The 23,549-nt window shown below is 39.1% G+C and overlaps 1 protein-coding gene across 2 annotated transcripts in view; it reads right to left on the bottom strand.

Moving 5' to 3' along the window:
• The window catches only part of PRKCE (protein kinase C epsilon), a 338,032-nt gene that overhangs the window by 72,071 nt on the left and 242,412 nt on the right, over positions 1 to 23,549 (bottom strand). For both annotated transcript variants that reach the window (XM_083361586.1, XM_083361587.1), the window contains 4 exons: positions 21,766 to 21,908; positions 17,862 to 17,958; positions 16,011 to 16,222; positions 11,062 to 11,235 (listed from right to left, as the gene is read on the bottom strand). In XM_083361586.1, coding sequence (XP_083217712.1) covers positions 11,062 to 11,235; positions 16,011 to 16,222; positions 17,862 to 17,958; positions 21,766 to 21,908 — 626 coding nt within the window. The remainder of the gene's footprint in view (positions 1 to 11,061; positions 11,236 to 16,010; positions 16,223 to 17,861; positions 17,959 to 21,765; positions 21,909 to 23,549) is intronic.

Here is a 23,549-nt window from a genome sequence, read left to right as displayed (position 1 = left end):
CGAATTCATGGCGGAGTTACAGGCGATCCATCGGTTGGTGCGACGGCAGCTGGAGAAGGCCAAGGCCGACTACAAGAGGTTCGCCGATCGGTCGAGAAGGGATACGCCTCCATTATCGGTGGGGGATCGGGTCTGGCTGTCCACCAGGAACCTACCATCCACTCGGCCGGCGAGGAAGCTGGACCACCGTTACCTTGGACCGTTCCCAGTCGAGGCCGTCATCAACCCGGTCGCCTATCGTTTAACTCTGCCACGTTCCCTGCGCGTGCACCCCGTCTTCCATCGGTCCTTGTTGGTCCCCGAACAACCGGCTTGTCCACTTCGCCAAGCGGAACCTCCCCCATCAGGACCTCGTGATGGCGACAGCACCCCCGAGTACGAGGTCGCCAGCATCAGGGATTCCCGCTGGCTGAAAGGTCGCTTCCAGTACCTGATCGAGTGGAAAGGGTACGGGCCGGAGGACTTCACATGGGAAGACGCGACCGCCGTTCATGCCCCTGCGTTGGTGACTGCGTTTCACGAACAGTTCCCATCCCGACCGCATCCGGATCGGCAGACCCGGGGGAAGGGCCCTGCGGTGCGGGATAGTGTTGTGACTCAGGGCCAGCCTGTGGGTCCGACAGCCGGGTCCGATGTATCGGAGGACTCAGATGTGGGGGAGGAGGGAAACGAACCGGCTGATGATGATTTGGAGACTTTGCAGAGTCCTCAGCCGGGAACCTCTTCTCAGCTGTGTGAGCCCGAGAGTGCGGAGGATGATGACCCACAGCTGGCCCTGTTCAAGGACGCCCGACGCAGGAGGCAGACGAGCAGGGACAAACAAAGAAAGGCTATGGGACTCCTCGGGAGGAGGCACAGGGAGACCACGCCCTGAGCTCTCTATAAAAGAAGTGTTTGGGGAGGGGCTGGTTGCTGAAAGCAACTTTTCCGTTTGAGAAGTCAAGCTCTTGTATTCTTGTAACAGTGTAATTAAAACTTGGCAGAAGCCTTTTGGTCTTGGACGCTTTCCAGACTCTTCTTTTGATTAGGGGTGCGAGAAGAGGGCTGGTTCAGAACAGCACCCTGCGGCACGGCGGTTGGCGTTTTTGTGCCTTGCGGTACGGTGGCCCATTTTTTGCTCCCCCTTTTTTTTCGTGCCAGAGACGGCTCTTAGAGGCGCCTCCCTGTCCCCTCCCCCGAGGGCACCAGAATGCCGATGCTGCCTTGGCACTTTGTGATAAACAAGTGGGTTTTGGCTTGCGGTTTGGGCACTCGGTCTCTAAAAGTTTCGCCACCACTGACCGATACCATCTCAGACAGGTGAATGTCCAGTCTCTTCTTAAAAACCTCCAGTGATGGAGCACTCTTGATTTCTGGTGGCAAGCTGTTCCACTGGGCAGCTGAGAGAAAGGGGCAGCAGAAGCTGCATCCCCTGAAAGAAGTCTTCACCGAGAAAATGGGCGCTGAGACGCCTCATTCTCTCGCTCAGCGGAGACTTCTTTCGCGAGATCCAGCCTCTGCCGTGCTGCACCGAGAGAACAGCAAGCCGCCCCATTCTCTCGGCGGAGCACTCCACCGCCCCATTCTCTCGGCGGCTTGCCACCCCGTTCTCTCATCTCAGCAGGGGGATCCAGCCTCCAGCTGCTGCATTTCCCAGCCTCGGCTTATACTCGAGTCAATAACTTTTTCCAGTTTTTGGGGGTAAAATTGGGGGTCTCGGCTTATACTCGAGTCGGCTTATACTCAAGTATATACGGTATTACCAGAAGAAGAAGAGATGTACTGGCAGGTGTAATATTGGACTTAGAAGAAGCTTGTATGTACCACAGAACCACTAATGGACTCAGCCATCACATTGTCTATAGAGCACTTGTTTAGAATCTCTCCTGTTTTCCTTCTGTACCTTTGCTACCTTGGTGCAATGTCTGAGGAAATGGTTCATTTGTTAAGATATTTTTGCACAGCTGTATGATCCAAACCCCCTAATATTTCCAATAACCTGTTAGTATATACCTATCTGAACAGGATGTTCAGGCTGTATCCTCGAAGTGATTCTGTGTAAGCAATTAATATGAAATTGTACAAAAATGCCAATTGTACCAACAGTCAGAAAACATTTCATATGCATAAAGCTAAAAGAATCAAGATTTCTAGAATTGTTAAAACAGATTATTTTCATACTGGACATGAAGTTCAGGAAACACACTTGGGTTTCTTAAACAGAGCTACATATAGTTATATATGAATAATCATGTGATTATTCCTCAGAAAGATACAAAAGCCTTGCAGCCTATCTCACCAGTAGCATAGATGCCAGTACTATTACTAATGCCATGCATATTTGAATCACTCTGGGATGGATTCCACCTTACAAGAAAAAACACAAGCTGTATTTCTATATTAACATTATAGAAATTCTGGTGGCAGTAGTATTCTGTTATGAATACAACCAAAGGTTCTCCACTCTTCACTGTCACGTTTCAGTCATTATTTAGTCACATCCTAAAATTATTTCCCTAGAACTTTTTAGGGATTTTCTTTAAAAAAGGGGGGGATTTGTGAGTTTAAATAGAAACAACCCCCCCCCAAAATCATTATACTATAGAGATACTTGGCAATCCTAAATGATCCTCACTGTGGTACAGAACATGAAGTAGAGCCTTGACAAGGGTCTTACACGACACATGGCAGAATTATTAGAAAATGTAAATGCACTTTAAGTGGATTACATCCATATAACAAAATCTTCACAACAGGTTTAGCTGCCTAGCAACCTACACAATAGATGGTTGGATAAAACGGATTACAAGCCATTGATTAGTCCCAGACAAATATATGGCCGGCCAGCCAGTCAAGTTAATTTTCACTCTAAATCACAAATGACACATCTTGGCCCTCTGGCCATTATTACTAGAGAAACGTAGACGGCTGTCTGTACAGATTGGTGACTGGAAAGTTGTTATAGCATAGTTTGTCAATGGGATCTGAACATAACTGCAAGTCCAGAGATGTTTTTCCTAGGAGAAACTAATCCATTTGTCATAATGAGATGAACACACTCATTTGAGATGAACATAATTTGTAGCGCTATGAGGTATCTAGATAGCATCCATTTTATCCTAAATTTATTAATATTGCCACTTTTGAGAAACTGTTTTGGCCCCACCATCCTACTACCATCTGCCTCTCTTCATCTTTAAAAAAAAGATACATAGAAAAGAATCAATACCCATTTTTTGTCAGAACTTTTTCTATGTACTGATTTTGTATACAACTTGATGTGTTTTATATATTTGTAAATTGCCCAAGAATTTATATACTAAATATCTATTTTTCTGCTTAGGTAAATTAGAAAAAATGTTTAGAAAATGGTGTTTGTGTATATGATATGCAAGGTGCAAGGTGCTCTTTAAAAAATTGGGTACAACGTTCAGAATTATTCTGTCTCTCATAAACAAATGATATACCTTTTTGATTTAAGAAATATAGGACTCTGTACAGTCTTTGATGCTCTCTGAGCTTGGTAGTTTTCTTGCAGACATTTTGTTATCCAATTCTGTTTATATACAAACAATAAAACACTAACCAACATCCTAATCAAGGAACTACCCGAGAAGAAAACAGCTCTCCCATCAACACTGACAAGGCAAGCCACTGAATATAAACAGAGAGCAAATTCAAGTCCCTTCTAGCACTGAAGATGTTACCTAGTAGGGTAATGAAATGTCTGCAAGAAAACAAGCAAACTCAGAGAACATCAGGGACCATATAGTTCAAATCTGAGCTAAAAATATCCTCTTCTCTGGTCAATGCTATGAATGGATTTTGTGGCTGAATTCATTAGATGTTTTACTTTCTTAGTTACAAACAATGGTTTTAAATTATTATTTATTTGAAGGTTTCGCAATTTTAGGAGAGACACTAATCACTGCCTTCCACTAAGACATTTTTGTTAGAAAGTCTGTGACATTCACTGATCTTCATGAAAAAAAGCTACTTTGAACAAAATTCTCCAGATATTCTGTTTGAGGTCTTAAGATGATGCTGAATGGCTTATTTCCCTTCTTTCCAAAATACTCCCAAGATGAACATATCTCTGGAGCATTCAAGAAGAGGTAAAATGGTAGCTAAAATGAGAAAAGTATGTTTGCTGATACCACTTGCAATAAAAAAACCTCAAAGACAAAATAAAAATAAAACAAAAAATAAAATAATAAAATAAAATACACTTTTGGCACAAATTGCTGTGGTGAACTCACTGTCCCTTTTCCCTGTTCCTGACAGAGAATTTTGTAAAGCTCTGCCCTGACATAGAGAGTTTTGACCTGACAAATTGGCTTATTGGACTGAAAACGAGAGCTGTGCTCATTAAGAAATTATTCGTAAAATAAGCAAATGTTAACATTCCTGTTGAAAGATACAATAAATATTAGCGGGTGGGGCAGTAGTGGAGCTTGTCACTCTTCCAGAATGAATGGTGTAACTGAAGTGCTGATGGTCATAAAGCCTTTGGGGAAGGAGAGAGAAAAGTTAATGAAAATATGAAATCCCTAATAGGTGTTCAAATATGCTTATGAGCAGTTCCCTTGGCACTAACTAAACACCCAGCCTATTTCATTTTTTCTTAGATTACTTTGACTTGAACTAAATGTTATATGGTCCAAATGGTTACTGAAAACATTTCTCCTAACAGTTTATAGCTGCCATCTTTCTTTCCTTTCAAAATTCCAGAAGTTGAGTCAGCTTGGACACTGAGAAAAACTTTAATATACATTCAATGCCACTTCTGTTATTCCACCCACAATACAATAAAAGGACTAGGAGCACTGTGGATACATAAAAATGATAGCTGGAAGCTACCTGGCAGAAGACAACCAAAAATGTTTTAATTTAATTTAATTTAATTTAATAATTTAATTTGTATATCGCCCTTCTCCCGAAGGACTCAGGGTGGTGAACAGGGCAATACATAATAAAAACAGAATACAAAAATTAAAAAGCCATTAAACCATTATGCCCATAAAATTAATACATATTAAAATTAAAACTATTTATAAAAATCCAACCCCATCCCGTCAGATCAGGCCAGCTTGTTCGAAAAAGAAGGTTTTGAGATCGCGCCGGAAGGAGCGAAGGTTGGGGGCCATCCGGAGCTCAACCGGTAAGCGGTTCCAAAGGTCTGGCGTGCCCACAGAGAACACTCTCCCCCTGGGGGCCACCAATCGGCATTCTTTGATCGGCGGCACACTGAGGAGGCCCTCTCTGTGGGAGCGCACTGGACAGAGGGAAGTTTGACAAACCATTGTTTTTGTTTGTTTTAAGAGGGGTTCCTAGTGCCCTCTGAGCTTGGTTGTTTTCTTGCAGACATTTCAATAACCAAACTAAGCAACACTATCAGTTTGTTTTAATTAAAGAGTGTTTAAGGCAAGCTTCAGCTCTAATCCTTGAAATTTTGGACTCTGGCTTTTGCCTAGAATGCCAAATACCAATATTGGTATCGACCCCTATTTTTATTATTATGAGTAATTTTATTAAAAAATACAATTACAACAATAAAAAGTAACACAAACTTTTTTAAAAAAGAATAAAAAGAAACACTGAAGGTACAGAAAAGAAAAAAAGAAAAGGAATAAAAATATAGTAAAGGAAAAGAAAAAAATAAAAAGAAATGACTTTCTCCTTCATCACAACATATAAACAATTTCAGTCACTTCTCCTGAAATACAACAAATGATCTCTTCTTCCCATATCCTGAGTCTATAAACAAATCTTTAAAGCCTTATCATTTCAGTCCCAATGTCAGCAAAACTCCATTAAAGGTTACCAGAGACAACAACAGCTTTTTGTGGAGCTGTCTTTAAATCTGCCATTTTTGGCTGCAAGACCAGTATTTTTATTAGCTACTGTTAGTGCATGGTGGACATCTTAAGGTCACACTTCTGGGACCTCCTTTTAATCACATAGCTGAAATTAGCAAAATTCTCTATAATTTTGAACAGAAAAAAAGAACATCTTACAGTCTGGGACCTACAACTGGATTAATGTTGTTAAACAAATGTGCTATGAAATGTTATTAAAATATAAGGGAATAAAGACAATTCCATCCTTGAGTAAAAAAAAAAGTAGCAAGTCTCCACCTGCTTAGCATTACCAGCCTGAGACCTTTGCACTCAAAGACACCCATGGCCTCTAGTCTACCCCTGGTTTTAATTATGTACTATAGTAGTTAAGGGACGCGGTGGCTCAGTGGGTTAGGACACTGAGCTTGTCAATCAGAAGGTCGGCAGTTTGGCAGGTCAAATCCCGAGTGCTGCGTAACAGAGTGAATGCCTGTTACTCGTCCCAGCTTCTGCCAACCTAGCAGTTCGAAAGCACGTAAAAATGCAAGTAGAAAAATAGGGACCACTATGGTGGAAAGGTAACAGCATTCCGTGCGCCTTTGGCGTCCAGTCATGCCGGCCACATGACCACGGAGATGTCCTCGGAGAAGCGCTGGCTCTTCGGCTTTGAAACGGAGATGAGCACCAGTCCCTAGAGTTGGAAACGACTAGCACGCATCTGTGGGGGAACCTTTACCTTTTATGTGGAGAAAGAGTGCATCACAACCAGAACCATTTGCATCACAACCAGAGGCATTCTCTGCTGTCCAGAGATTGAGGTCCCATCCCTTGGGAAATTAATATTTACATGGGACAATGCAAATTTGAAGAACTATATTTGTGTTACAGAATAACACTGGTAATTACAGACTTTGAAAGACAACTCAAAAGCTTAGGTAGAAGGAGCTAAACTTCTTATTTGAAGTGTTACCAAAATAACCCCAGAAATGGTGTCATTATTTTATTGGTCTGTAGCATGAAATTCTGTTTGTGTTAGACATGTATAAAGAATTAGAAAATTGGAAGAGCATCACTGGACATTCAAGAAGGATTAAGGAAGGACATCAGCATTCATTTGTTGTACCACTCAATGTAGTAGAGATGGAAACGACTAGCACGCATGTGCGGGGGAACCTTTACCTTTACCTTTATAGTAGTTAGGACTGTGATTTGCAAAGCTTCCAATTTAAATAGGATGCCAATAATTTTTTTACAAGACAGCCAAATCACAATATCTCAAAACAGTGGATGTTGCAAAACATTGATCTGCTTACAAGACTGTACTTCATACAGTATATGTGAAGCATGAGAAAGACAGCTATATAAACTACTAAGTGTTATGCTTTTCTGAGGAATATTATTGCATCTACTATAAATGAGATATATAGATTTAAAAATCTGAAAGGCAAATTTCAAACATTCTGATTAAGGAATTCTTTCCACAATAAGCTTAATAACAGAAATTTCACTATGCTCGGTACAGCACTCAATTCCATACAAGTTCTTGTGATATTCTTTTGCCTGCAGTTCAAAAAAAGCATTTCACACCAAAAAATTTAGAAGGGAATCTAAAATGAAAAACACAACAGAAATCCACAAATTGCAGCTATTATCATTTCCCCAGGCTTTGAGACTTGAGAATAAAAAAAAAGTCTATTCAACTATTTATATTACTAACATTATTTTAATCTGGAAGCTTTTAAAAACGTATTCTAATAGATTTTTAAAAATGAAATGTGTAAATTTACATTTGTATTTCTACATCCTCATCACACCTCTTAATACTCTTTCCCCAAATTTGCCCAGCCCTAAAATTCATGGTCCCCCTCTAAAATGCCCAAACACGTCCGAAATATAACAATAAATATTATGGCAACAAGTCTGATTTTTTTAAAGCCATTTGCATCAAAACACATATCCAGTCATAAAAACCTGAAACACACCATTTGGTGGAGACCATTCTTTTGTGGCCCTCTCAGTGTCTAAATATTTTTTAAATAAAGGCATGACCTCAGCCATATTTAACTGTATCACATTTTTTTCAAATATAAGAGTTTTCAGATCTTTAATATTAGACTATATCTATTTGCTCTCAAGACCCATGGCACCTAAAATTTTCTGGAAGCAGAACACTCTTACACCTAAGATAAATCAGATTGGAATGCTTGTATTTCTATTGCACCAGGGCTTTAAAGTGACATTTTGCCAGTTCATATCATAAAAATCACCACTTTATTCTGAAAGTTTAGAAATTTAATTTGCTTAGAATGCCATACTTATCAATATTTCTATGAAGTTATGTAACAATTTCAAAAGGAGAAACAGAACTGGCAAAGAATTCTTTTTGTATTTTTTGTATCTTTAGTGCCATCTTCTGGCATTTGAGGGACAATACACTTATTTTTATATTAAAATCCATTAAATTCATTTATAAAGGAGTTTACAGTATAGAATTAGGTGGAATAATTGAAATAGCTTTCTAAATATGGTTTAAAAATAAGTTTTCAATATAAAAGTGAAGAAAATCCCAACAAAGAAAGGAATTTCTACTTAAAATTTCACAAAATAGGCAAATGAAAGCAACCTTCAGCAAAACACAACTTTGGGAGAATCTTAAGAATCAACCCCTCCCTGGGAATGGATGAATTAATCTTCCACCAATCTATATCATCGTAAAATGTGAGACAGACTCTCAAGCTTCATACAAGATACACAAAATCCATCATTCTGTCCCATTTCAATTCTCTGCTTATGTAATTTTAAAAATGAGAATGCAACTTTGCACTTAATTACATATTTCAAAGATATCTGTTAAAATATTTGCATTTCATAATTTATCTTTCCATTCCCTTCCTACTAACATGTTTTGACAACTGTAAATGTTAAGGCATAATTAAATTATTAATTGTATGACCGACTTCCGATGGCTCCGCGGCGACGGAGACAGCCTTCCCGGGCTGCCCGCGGCTCAGCTGTTGTTTTTTTCGCCCGAAACAGCGCCGATCAGCTGTTCGGGCGAATTTGAAGCCCCCTCCTCGGGAGAAGAGGAGGAGGCGAGCTCCCAGGTAGGGGTAGAGTTCTCCAGGGCCGCCTGAGCTTATGGCTTGGGCGGCTGAAGGATTGAACTCCCCCGTAGCCTGGGCTGCTCCCAGCTGGCCGGCGCCTCTGCTCCTGACTTCTTGGAGCAGAGCCAGCCGTCTGCGACCACCCCTGCCTGAAGGAATGACTATGGATTAAAGGAGCAGGCAGAGCGATACAAGAGGAAAAGGTGAAGAAGATTATTATATTTTACTCTCCAGCTTGATGGACTTTTTTTGGATTATAAAACTGAAGTGAAACTGCGTCACAATTGGTAAAAGATGGCGGCTAAACCACCCCCTAAAACTCTTCGGAGTGCTGGAACTTCTCCGGTGCAACAATCATTATTGCAGGCGTTGCATCCTCCTGATGTATTGACATCAAAGGACCTGCAAGATGCTCTTGAAAAACACACCCAGGTAATTTTGGAATCAATTAATGATAGATTTGCACAGATGGAGGAGAAATTGGAGAAACTGGAGAAGAGAATGGAGGAGAGGATGGAACAGAAGCTCAGAGAGATGAAGGTAGACATCTTGTCTTCAGTGTGTAAAGTGGCTCGTTGTGTGGAAGAATTGGAGGAAAAGCTAGAGGACTTGACTCAAAAGAATGCTATATTAGAAGCAAAAGTATTGGAGAATGAAGATAAAATGGACAAGGAACTGAGTCTTGCTCAATATTACCAGATGCAGTTTGCCATTAGAATTAGAGGCTTAAAGGAGAATACTAAGGAAGATCTAAAGCAGCTTGTTTCTGAGGCTTTCAAAGTAGTGTTGAAACAGCCAGCATCTGAAATAAAAGGAGGCATGGATAAAGTGTTTCGTGTGAATTCATGGATTGCCAGACAGAGAAAGTTGCCTAGAGATGTGGTGGTGTATTTTGCAAAAAGGGAAACTAGAGATGAAGTTATACAAGCTGCTTATGATAGTAAAGTTGTGATTGCTAATCAAGAAGTTTTGGTCTTAAAAGAAATTCCTCCAAAGATTCTAAGGAGAAGGAAGGACTTTACATTTCTTGTGCAAGAGCTCAAGCAACGAGATATAAGGTTCAGATGGGAGATCCCAGTGGGGTTGATGGTGACGCACGAAGGTAAAAGGTACCGTTTGGTTACTGTGATGCAAGCGCAAGATTTTTACAATAATGTTTTAAATGCAACGCCATTAACACTTTTGGAAGCTGAAAAGGGATCTGGAGAAGGAGTGCATCAAGAGGCTGAAGATGGTCAGATAGAAGACAACGGTGTTGGAGGAGATCAAGATACAACCTCGTCGGATGAGTCTATAAAACAGAGGGTGACGCGTGCTGCTGCAAAACGATCTAAGAAGAGAAAATAGCAGGATTTGCAGAAGTCTATGGAACTTCTACGATGTAGTCAAGTAGTCAAGTATGGGAGGTGGGAAAAGGTTTAGGTGTAGACGCAAGATATTTTTATACGTGGTGGTTTTGTGGAAAGGATGAGGTTTTTTTTGGATTAAAGATTGGTGGAATATACAGAAGTTTCTTAAATGGAGGTTAAAGTTTTGTTCGCAATCTTTTTTTTTTTCTCTTTTTTGTTTGTTTGGAATAACTATAGATATGGTACTGGAAGAGGAACGGCCGACTACAGAGGAGTTGACTTTAAAGTTTTTTGATTTGGTTGAGGTGTTTTTTTTTTGTCTTTAATATATATTTAATACTATTAAGGTTTGTTTCATCCTATATAAGCTAGAGAGTGTGTCTTTTTTTTTTTTAGTTTTTTATATATATTTAATATTGCTAAGGTTTGTTTTATCCTACATAAGCTAGAGAGTGATGGATTTTAGAATTTATAGTTGTTAGTATATGGTTGCTTAGGTTTGTTTTTTTTCTATATATATACCTTGTATTTAGCTCTGGGAAGTAGGGGGGAGGGGGGGAGGGGGGGAGGTGGGGGGGAGGAGGGAGGGGGGCAGGGGGGGAGGTAGGGGGGGAGGAGGGAGTGGGAAGGGGGGTTTTTTAAAGGAAAATTGTATTTTAAAACTTTTCAATAAAAAAAAATTATTAATTGTATGACCATCCAGGCGGTGGGTATCATTCAGCTCACAGGAGACTTCAAACACCTTGACCACATCAGTAGTTAGGTATGGGATATATCTAGATAGCTTACCTTGGTCTGGAAGCAGCAGTAAAGCTGTGTTAAATAAGGATGCTTTCGTGCTAATGCTAGAATCCGCTTTTCTGTCATTGTACAGTCCACATCATCATCTTGAAGAATGACATCTTTCTTTAAGACTTTCACAGCATATACTTCATCTTTACCTTTGAATTCCGCCAGCATGACCTAGAATCAAGGACAATGTCTCATTTATAAAATACATTGCACAGTTTTCAAAATTTACACCAATAACAACTGGGGGGGAAATAAACAATCACAAGCAACCATGAAGCAAAATATTTTACAAAGGTCCTATGTACAATATCTATCTGCTCAACTACAGACAAATCTGTACATATCACTTAACAATTCAAAATATAGTTTGACTTAGAGCTGTGAGCCCAATATAAAAAGGTAAGCAATGTCAGCTCCAACTGAAAAATCAGCTTTTCATGAAAGATATAGAACCAAATTCAGTACTCGTCATAGAGTTTAGTATCCATGTGAACAAGTAGACCCATTTATTGTCAGGGTACCTTTATAATTTAACATGAAGAAATTCTTGTGTATGATGAACCATGAAGAAATTTTTGCACATGTTCAAACAACTTCTGGACAGCTCCTATAGATGAGAGTATATTTGTAATCAATAGCAATATGGACATTCACACACTCAGAGTAGGGGGTTTCTATTGTTAATAATGCATTATTATTAAATAAGTAAATGGAGTATTCCTACAAACCTAATTTTGAGCAATTGTAAAGGAATATGACAAAAAAGAATATATTTTGATCTTTAGAAGGCACTTATAAGCCAGCAGGAAAATGATACAGGGATACAAATATAAATATTTGTAATCCAGGATCTCTGGCACTGATTAGAAAACCAAGGATAGACACAGTGATTCTGCTTTGAACCTAACTGATAAATTTCTGGTTTCAATTCCATTAGAGGTCTCTCCAAGTAAACCAAGGCACATGAGGCTTATAAGATTTGTAAGTAAACCAGATAGCAAGCCTGCTCTATCATGTCTTACATACAGTAGCCACAAACTTTGGCCCCTTTGCCAACTTGGTTCAACATTCATGTTCCCTTTACTATACCAAGTCTTTCTTCTTCTGACAGCATGATCCTTATCCACTTGTTCATGAACTGACTCTGGAATGGATAGGGCGTGATGTGAATTTCCTCCTTAGTAAGTTTCAGTCAAATAGTTTGCATATTCCTTGCACCACACAAACTCAGTCTATGAATGCAATTATAACTGGAATAATCAAACTAGGTATTGTTGTTGTTGTTAGTTGCAAAGTCATGGTATTAGCTAGGTATTAGCTAGGTATGAACTGAGTAGACCGCTATAGAGTTCTGCAAAGTCATTGCGTGATGACTTCATAAATAGACCATTAGTTGATCTAAGTCCCACGTATCACATCAACACAAAGCAATTGCAAATAAATTTATTGGACATGCAGTAAATAGGGTTCGTTAATTATGTTCAGTTAACCATATTAGTATTTAGTAACAAATGAGATCATCAAAGACATTGAAAAGCATATAACTTAGCTTTTACATTTATGCTTCACAATACAGATGAAGATGTCATCAGAACCAATCTACATTCAATATGGAGCTAGATTTTGCTGTAGATGAGAGCCAGGATCAAGGCTTAGCAAAATTATACACTTACCAAGGGCCTATGTGTTGGGACAGCCTACAGCCAAGTGATTCCTCTTTACCATAGCAACTTGCCTATTTACTCAGGCATGATAGTTGGTGGCATGAACGGACATTGTAGTATGAAACTTATTGCTGGTACCCAACAGCAGTAGGAATGATAATGAGGAAGACGTTGAGTCGCAGCAGCTACCCTAAAGAACATGGATGCAGCATTGTCCAGATACACTAAGGGTTGCAGTACAGCACTAGAACAAGCAGCTTTCTCCAATCATCTGTTTTCGAGTTTGTTTAGAAATAACATACTTCCTAATCAGCAGTTGCAGGGAAGCCTCAGAGTTGCAGATAGAAACATATAAAGGAAGTGAACCCGGCAAATGTTCAAAGAATGTACCCTCACACAAGTGAGGGAATCATGGCAAAGTTAGATCTCTTTTTTTAATAGCACAGGTCTTCTTGAGTAAATATATTGGTCCCAATGAAAATGTTTGGCCCATGTCTCTTCACCTTTAGAATTGTAGGTGTCCCTGATTATCTTGCATACAGTAGAGCGGAAGAAACCTACAATGGTTCTATAATTATAAAAATTGAGATTTGTCATTACTTTTCCCCCCACTATTCTGTAACTGCTTTATAGGGTGTAGTGATTGGAACAAGAACAAATACAGTCTAATATCTACATGCCATGTTATGTTTGCATGGCTGGTAAGTTGAAAAAATAAGCAAAAATTTGATTTGCAAGATCAGAAAAAACAAAATAGGAATCATCTACACAGAGACGTAATGTCAATCACCTGACAGAACACTTTCTGCAGTTTGGCTCATTGACAAACATAATTTAGCACTTCAATAAGTAGATATGTATTCAACTCACAGTATAATACTGACATATTTTTTTTTTAAAATCGAACTTTGAAATGAGAAACATTTCTACCACAGGATTTGAGGAAATTCAGATATACATTCCTGCTATAGTTCTTTTCTGTACATAGATGGCAACATATTCTTTTATAAGAACAAGTAAAACAATACAATGTGACAGGTTGTAATGTGTACAAAGACAGCAACTGAACAGAATGCAGACCTTGATCTTCTGCAACTACATCTCCAACATCAGCTTTTGTCAAATTACTCTACTGAAGATATATTGGCTTATGATTTTATGTAAGGTCAGAAATTCCTAGAAGGCAGCATGCCTACATTATCTATTGATTCAAACTAGCTCTCAAGGCAGCAGCATCTGAAGGAGACTGAAGTCAGGATGATCTGACAACAATCCATTGTACCTACCAGCTTAGATCTGAAACCATTTAATGGATCATCAAATTTGTCTGTGCAACTAAGTTTCTAAAATCAATGCACAAAGTATATTTGTACTGAATAGGTAGGATAGGAAGATTTAACAAACAGTGTCATAAACAACTGGAGAAACCAATGTCAAATTGCAATTTATTTGTAAGATTTATACAATGGCAGAGATTGGTCTCCTGTTGAGGAAGATCACATGACTTTACAAATGACCCCCCCAACTACTTCCAGATCCCCAAATCATGGAAACAAATATCATTAATGTAGGCTGGGTATAGAGTGCTATGAATTTCTTATAATATTTCAGGCATGCATTTAGCTTTTCTTGTCATTCTACTGGATTCTTCCTTCCATTCATTTTTCTATTCTATTTTTTAAAAAGTATTTACATTTAAATCCCTAGAGATTTTGGGCAACGTAAGAGCAAAAAACAAGGAAAAATAATATAGGAATAAAATCAAAGCATAAATTAAGAGCAATGACTGATAGCAATGAATGAACTGCCAAAGATTCATGGAACAAAATGAATTTAATTGATTTTAGAATGTCAGCAGTTTGGCCTCATGTACTTCTGGGAGCAGAAGGTCTGAAGGATGGGGGCCACCACAAAGAAGATGGTGTTTTATCCTCATTTAATGGGGAGTGTGTGTGTGTGTTGGGGGGGTGACTTTTAACAGCCCTTCTCTAAGTGAACAAACTGGACAAGACAATCTAACACTGATAATGTGATGCCTGATATATCCTATTTCCTGAGCTACATATGACTTTGAAGGAAATAAAAGCATTTTGAACTGGCCCCAGAAGTCTAATACCAACTAATAGATTGATATTAATATTATTCTACATAGATAAGTATTAACAAGGCACAGTAATACAATCCTGGGTTGTATAAACAGAGGCATAGAATCAAAATCACGCAAAGTATTACTACCGCTTTATAAAAACCTATTAAGACCACACCTGGAATACTGTAGCCAATTTTGGTCCCCATACTACAAAAAAGATGTTGAGACCTTGGAAAAAGTTCAGAGAAGAGCAACTAAGACCTGGAGACTAAGACATACAAAGAACAGCTGTGGGACTTGAGTTTGGCTAGTCTAAAGAAAAGAAGAAATAGGAGAGACATGATAGCAGTATTCCAGTATTTGAGGGGCTGCCACAAAGAAGAGGGGGTCACATTATCCAGCAAAGCACCAGAGGGAAGGACAAGAAACGATGGTTGGAAACTGATTAAAGAGAGAAGCAACCTGGAATTAAGGGGAAACTTCCTGACAGTGAGGACAATTAATCAGTGGAACAGCCTGCCTCCAGAAATCATGGGCGCTCCATCACTGGAGATTTTTAAAAAGAGACTAGACAGTCACTTCTCCTGCTTGAGCAGGGGCTTTGACTAGAAGACCTCCAAGGTCCTTTCCAGATTCTATTCTATTCTATTCTATTCTATTCTATTCTATTCTATTCTATTCTATTCTATTCTATTCTATTCTATTCTATTCTATTCTATTCTATTCTATTCTATTTGCAACTTCTGGATCATGTTCAAAGACATATGCCATTTCATGGCTGTTTTTTGCAAAACAGATTGTACATCTTGACCTTAATTTCATGTGACAAAGAATGTATTTGTATATGGACAGTAATTGTAATGGTACATGAGAAAGACTTAGAGAGGATGAAGAGATGGTGCCTAAGGAACAGTCAGATAGGGGACCCTATAGCCTGCAGCTGGATAATAGATGAAGAAAGAGGCTCAGAAGAGACTCTCCCAAGCTTCCCAAGCTGTAAAGGAGATGGGCGGGAGTTCTCTATTTTCAGACTTGCAATATTCTGTTGATGTATCCTTACAATAAAGTAAAATTAGTTCATTTGATCATGTTACCTGTCTAGTCTACCTGAGAAGCCTGTAATATTTTCAACTTAGGAGTCATGATAAGGCATGTGACCAAAAAGAACCAAGTAGCAATTGTAGGGTGCTCACCTTTCCAAAGCTGCCTTTTCCTAATACTTTAATGAAGTTAAATTCCTCCAGGCCCATTCGCTTTGTCTGAGCTTTGACTTCTCCATTTTCCCCATTCTCCCCAGGTGTGTTAAGTTGGCTGTCAGTTGAGCTGGTTGCTGCTCCCCTGTGTTCTTCTCCCCGATTGTCAAATGATAATGCTTTCCTAATGTTATTTTCAAGCTCTTTGATTTCTGTGTGAAGACAAAAAACAGTACTGACAGGCAAGATATTTTACAAAAACCTCTGCAGGATTTTATATTAATTTTAGACACAGATGAATTATATCAGATGCTTTTTGAGTCACAAATAACGAGAGGTTATGATCCATGCCAATTTTACGCATAGTTTGTTGACTGAATTTAACCTGGTCTAGAGGTACAAAACAGAAGAATCTTGTGGGAAAATGAATGCCTCAAGTAGAGAGCAGCCTATCAGATTTTGGCTCTCCTCCAGGTTTCCTTTGGGAGATTCAAAGCCCTTAAAGCAGGGGTGTCAAACTCAATTTCATCGAGGGCTGCATCAGCATTGCAGTTGCCCTCAGGGGGCCGGGTAGGTATGGTGTGGGTGGGCGTGGCCTACTGGGTGGGCGTGGCTAGAGTGTGTATGGCCTACTGGGTGGGCGTGGCCAGCTCTACATTGTTCGCATCAAGGGTGCCTATGGGGGCCTGGGCAGGAGTGGGACAGATCTGAGGATCTCTGGCGGAAGGAGGATCTCTGGGCCAGGGCCAAGGCAGTGGGGGCCGTTCCCTCACTGTTTCCAGGATGGCTTCGGTGACCACATGAAACCACTTCGCGGGCTGTATCTGGCCCCCGGGCCTTGTGTTTGACATGTCTGCCTTAAAGAATTCCCTGACATTGCACACTGGAGACTTAGCATGTGACATAGAATTGGGTTGTTTTGTCATTTTAAGGCAGCAATGATAAACTGAGGCTCCAGGCCTACCTATACCTCCAAAATGACTTCTGACTATTAATATTGACAACTGGTGGTGTAATTTTCTGCCATTTTGAAATTTAAATGCAAATAAAAAGCTCTAAACCTATCATTAAAAAAGAAGAAATAATTGAGTGACAACTATTTGTCTCTTGACCCCATTCAATGTGGACACACAAAAGACACTACCAAACTTTGTTTTTTCTTGTTTGAGATTATTAATTATTAAATCTCAATAATTAATGGTTTAATCATTGGGACTTTTTTTAAAAAACAGTTACAACGTTGGGTCAGACAAGATTTTAAGGCTTTTTGGAATGCTATCAGTGTGGGAGCTATACAATGTTTAAGGGGACATCATACCAGGCACTGCTACAAGAAAAGTATGCTTCCTGTATCCCAAAAGATGACACTGCTTAATTGAGGGGATCTGAACTAGGCCCACTCTGCCAGGTCATATTGGGCAGGCAGCAATCACAGAAGACAGGTAGTTCTGCAAATAGCTAGGCCCTGTGCCAGGTAGGGTTTCACAGGTGATAACCAGGACCTTGAATTACACCCAGAAGCACAATGCCAATCAGTATAGCTCAAGAAGCAGAGATGTCATATTAATGTACTGAGACAAAGCAATCACTGCTAATTCTGCACCAATTGAAGCTTTCATGGGAGGGGGGGGTCTTCAAGGGAGCCCCATATAGACTGCACTGCAACAGTCACACTGTGAAGTGACAAGGGCATGAGTGACTGAAGGCTGAATGATTCAAATTATGATAGTTTAAAGGTTGAGTGTTCTGTTAGATTAGAACTGGTGGAGCTGCATTTTTAAATGACATAGTTTAGTCAAACGTTAAGGTAAATGCAATTTATTTATTAGCAGAAAATATATGTTCATGAACCTTGATCACATGGGGAAGTTGGTGCTGACTTTGATCTGTCATCTTCTCCTGGTGAGGATCCAGGAACTGGCGGTTGAGATTCTGCACCTGGAACAAGCTAAGAATAATCCAACAAAAGAGATACTTAATCACAGTTATGTGCTCTTCTGACATGGCATTTATGAAACACTAAAGATGTAACTTCACATAACAATGCTTTTCTGCACTGGAGAAAGGCAACTGAAAATACATTTTATCTTTAATCAAAGTTTAAATTTCGAGTTCATCTTTAAAAGGTATCCAACTTTTAAAACCCTTTAAAAACCTTAACTTTTGAAATAATATTCTAATAAAATCTTGATGGAAGCAATAGATATGCTTCTAACAAAATACTGATGACATATGAAACTGTGCAAGACTAAAATCTGAGTAGGTTTTAGATAGATTATGTTCACCAAAGCATAAGGATGTTGATTTAACAATTTTTGTAGGCACATGAGCCAAAAGGAAGATATATTTTCATGCTAAGATTTAAACACATAAAGCTTGATCAGAAATTATCACTGAGCCCAAAGTACCCAACAACAATGCAAGACTACACTAACCATTAAGAAATCTGTGCTGGTTTTTGTATGGAGCCTCTCTTGGAAATGCTCAGTGTTCCATATAAAAAAGATGTGAGAATTTATTATCAATAAATATATTTTTCTGTGCCAGCCACCCACCCTCTTTCTTTGTGGAACAGCTTCCCTTGGAAGGGGGAATCATGATGTCATTCTGCAAGGCTAAAGAGAACTCTTCCATAAGACTTTTCAATTTTGATATTGTGCTGCTATGACTGGTTGGCACCACCTAGTGTTATTATTTTTCTGTTTTTATTGTTCCATACTGTTCTTTGATCCACCATTTTATTTCTTTATCTGTTTTATTTGTATATTATGTTAGAAGTGACTGTGAGTTGCTCCATGCTTGCTCATATTAAGTTCATTAAATAAATATATATATATATATATGGCAGGCTGACAATATTAAGTGAAAAAGCAGCACATGCCATTTCTTCTTCACTATTAAAGTCAGTCAAGCAACTGCAAAAAGCAATGTTTTCAATCCTTTAGAAAGGATTGAAAGCCATACTATCCATAATAGGATTTACATATTAGTATACACAGATTGTATTGAACATGTATATCTTAGTACAACTAATATATTATCTGTATGTGTGGTATGCTTTCCAACTGATTCATATTTGTGTGGAAGGATCAGTTTTGCAAATACCTACTGAATTGTTTCAGAAGAATGTTATTTTGCTGTGTTTCCATTTGACATCATTGTAATAGCATGGAGGGCAGAGAGTTTTTCAACTAGATAAGAGTATTTACATTTAAGAGTATTTACATTCATGTGTGTTCTCAGAAAGGGACTTCAAAGCAGTGGCTGTGATGTTTATGTGGCTTCCTGACTAGAAATGTTCTTTCTAACAATTGATAAAAGAATGCAACCATCTGTGACTTCACTGCTACTAAGGTTAAATGAGTCTAAGGGACAAATTGCCAATAATTGTCCCTTCATATGTTTCATACGCATGATGCAGGTTCAGGTTTTGATTATAATTTAATTAATTACAGAAATGGAAGGCGGGAGAAATTGGGGAACTGGAAATTTTTCTCTTTTCTTCCAGTATGTAGAGACTTTCTCACCCAAAACTCAGATCTCTTATGGTCTGATTTATGATAGCCATAAATTCATTTCTATTGGATTACTTCTTTGGGGGTCTGGAATCCTGTGAGGAAAATTGTTCTCAGCTAGCAAGAGAAGAGAACTGTACCCTCCCATTCCTGTTGTGCTACAAACACCCACCCTTAAGATTTTTAATTGGAAATAAAGGGCTTTTTGTCTGATGTCACATATAGTTTCAGGGTATCCTTTAGTTTTCAGTATCTTCAAAGATAACAAAAAATTAAGCTGGTATTGTAATTCTAAAGGAGGATGCAGGGTATTTAATTGGGCCATGTAATTTAACAGAAGGGAAAAATAAATGTGTGGATAGTAATCATATTCATTTTTTCTTTCATTAAAATAACTAAAAGTATTTGTTCTAACCTACAACATGTCATTCAAAGGGCTAAAGTGGCCCTTAGATTGAAACAACTGGCGCTTGCATACAGAAACTCTAGGTGAAATGCAAATTCATGGATTTCAAACACAATGCCTTATTCAGAGGTAACTTGATATAGTTACTATGTCAAGAAAAACTTAGAATTTGTTCAAAATGCAACAGTCCAAATCTAATTTCTTTCTGTCATAATTATTTAAAGCCAGTATATTACAGTATACTATAGTACATTATAAATGATGCAGGTTTGTTGTAGCAAGTCATCTGCAAATCAGGAATTCAGCAATGATTAAAACACCCCTGTCCAATTTTTTGTCATCTAGATCACGGGTATCAAACTTGCAATGTCACGTGACAAGTCGTGACATGTCGTGACTCTTTTTGCATTGCCAGCAATGGTGTGGGCATGGCTTCAGTATGATGAAACCAGCCCGCAGGCCGGCAGTTTGACACCCCTGATCTAGATGTATTATAGACGGATTACAGCTCTATAATTTAGATCAGGGCTTTTCAACCTTTTCACCCATTGTACCACTTTTAGGATATGGCAACATCCGAGTACCACCAGTCGCCTAGCAAGGTGTCAAAAACTTGATGACCAAAAAAAAAGAAAAAAAGTATGAAGTACAGGTAGTCCTCGCCTTACAACAGTTTGCTTAGTGACTGTTCAAAGTTACAATGGCACTGAAAAAAGTGCCCCCCCAAGCCACAGTCGAGCAAGACACTTGCCTGCCCGCCGGCGCTCTTCCTCCAGTCCGAGGTTTTCATTGTTGTGAGCATTTCTGTTGAGGATTGGCAGCGGGGGTGGGGTGGGGGGTGTTTGGTTTTTATTCCCCCCATCTGCTGGGTGGTTGCAGCAGGTTTTGGTCACTTCACATGACCCTGGGACACTGTGACTGTCATAAATATGAATCAGTTGCCAAGCATCTGAATGTAAATCACAAGACCCTGGAGATGCTGCAACATTGCAGCTGATCGGCAATTTTTCTGGGCTCAGAAGTGTCAGGATCAGCGCCGAGCTCCAGCTGTAGCCTGGCACTGATCCTGGTGCTTCTGCTGAGCCCTGACAGCCCTGCAATTCCAGCCATCTCTCGCTCAGGCTTGTGTGGTGCTGCCACCAGTTCAGCTCATTCCCCTCCCACGCTACCACTTTTCTAGGATGGTCGCGTACCACCTGCCAAGTGCCAATGTACCACAGGTGGTACCCGTACCATTGGTTGAAAAGCCCTGATTTAGATATCACCAAATTAAAGAAGGTTATTTTAAATACTTACCTTGACTTATGACAGCATTATCTGTTACCACTCCACATTACTGGCTGCTATTTTGTAAAGAAAGGGAGTGGGCCAACATTTCCAGTGGCACCAGAAATACATATTTGGGATGGGTAAAATATTTCCAGGTCATTGCTACTTTTGCACATTTTATCCAGACAACACAGAAGCATTGTACTGTCATGCTTTTACATTAACTTGCAAATTGCTCTCCAAAAATGTATTCTAAATGCATATTTTAATGTATTTAAATTGCTAAAGAGGGACATTTGGAAAGAGGAGGACGTCTTTTCAGCAATTCGTTGTTGTGAAATCTGATAGATAGCTGAAGTCCAATCTGCCCATTGGTTTGTGAGGGCCAACATCAGGTCATTTTGTTTAAGAAGTGACCAATACATTCCTTGAGGATCGTTAAATCAACCAGAATATACAGTTGTGCTCTGAAATCCAAACTAAAATAAAAGGACACAAGATGTCTCCCATGCTTCACAGTGCAGAACCATTATTAGTTCATATTTTAATCTGTTTCCTTGGTTACCTTCTTCCTCCTTTGTCCGCTATTAGTGATCTTATCTGGAGTAACGCCAAGATCCGCAAGTACTTTAGCTATCCCTCTAGCATCTACTCCACAGTTGGGTGCTACGTTTGTTTCACAGCGTCGATGTACATTCATCTTGCAAACTGTAATTTACACCAAACAGAAGGGGAGGGGCAAGAAAAATCCAGGTTAAATAAGATTAAGCTGTCATGATATATTACTATCTAATATTTATCTGTATTATTTATAAAATCCTCTTTATAGTCCCTGTAGCAAGAATCTGGTTTAAGTGAAAACAGACTAAACAGATTTGTGACAGTTCAGATATGTTTTATTCTATAAAGAACTGGCTTGCAGGATCAAACTAAAGAGTAACTCAGGGATGAACAATACTCTCCTCATTTTGGCTCTTACAGGGCCCTCCAAATTACTGCTGAATTTGGGTGGGATCCCAGTCCAGCTCATCAGTACAATTTTGGGGCCATTTGCAAACCCCCCAAATATAGAAAATAAGCTCAATAATTTACTTCCTTACAAAACAAATTTCCTAACTCACTAAAAATGGTAAAGAAAAGGGAAATTTTGACCTTTCATGACATTATGGTTGCTTAGAAAAAACAGAACACTGAAAGGGGGAGAACAGAAATTAAGCATGGACTCTGATTGAAAAAATTCTTTAATCTGCCCCTGTTCTCACTGCAATCTTTTGTACAACAGCAGTCAAATAAATACACTCTAGGGATTTGTTCCTGTCTCTCCTTCAAATGTTTGGCTACAAAGGTTCAATAGTAGTCTTTCTGGAAAATATATCAACACATCCAGTGGTACAGAAGTAAGAAGGATCATGAAGACCCAGGTCACATTGTCAGTCATGAAATTCACAAGCTGACTGTGGGCCAGTCATTACTCTTCAGTACAACCTAGGATGTCAAAGCAAGAAGATCTGATGACATAGGACTTTTGTGAGGAGGGAAGTACTTGAACCTGCTTGAGTTCCTGAAGGAAATGTGGGAGACATATGCAATGAACAAGGAAAAGAAGAAGGCAAAACAAGCAAGATTTTGTAAGATTGTAGAGTGAATTATATATAGCTAAAATCAATATGAGGAACACTTTGACATTTTTGACAACTCAAAGAGCTTTAATATTCTTAAACAGTACAATATTTTTGTTGCCATTTTAGTTCAATTTTTTAAAAGCCAATTCTGGTAACTTTGGTGCGTATTCCTGATTCTCTACCTTCATTCTCAGAAGTCTTCACTTATCTATATGGTCATCCCTTTCTCTGGGCTTTTATTTTATCCTCTTTTGGGCACAGCATGTTTTCATTTCAGCTTACCACTTTGATCATCATATCTCAGTCACTCCTCCAAGAAGTCCCTTCTTTCAAATTCCCCTTATTTTATTTTCCCTCCATCTCTATACCGCAGCTACCTCTGAACTCCATTTCCTGCTTCCCAGAGGTTTTCCCTTTGCACATCCCTATAACCCTCTCATCCCCTAATCACCCCATAGTAGTCTTTTTGTTATTTCTGCACCACAACAGCTCTCTGAAACTATGTTTCTTCTTTCATTTCTTTATTTGGCTCAGTTTAATTCCCCTTATATTATCTCTGTGTTTCCTCTGTAGAGAGATTCACTTGTTCCCTTTTTTGCCATCTAACCACAAAACCTTTACTCCCTGAGTGGAAAATAACTGGCAAGCGGGACCATGCATGTGGCTAACTGGCTTTCAATAAATAGGGATAACTGGCAGCAATTCCACCAGTTATAGCAGTTACCAT

This window comes from Vipera ursinii (assembly GCF_947247035.1).
Source record: "Vipera ursinii genome assembly, chromosome: 1".
Classification (NCBI taxonomy): Eukaryota; Metazoa; Chordata; class Lepidosauria; order Squamata; family Viperidae; genus Vipera; species Vipera ursinii.
This window is presented reverse-complemented; position numbering and strand designations above follow the sequence as displayed.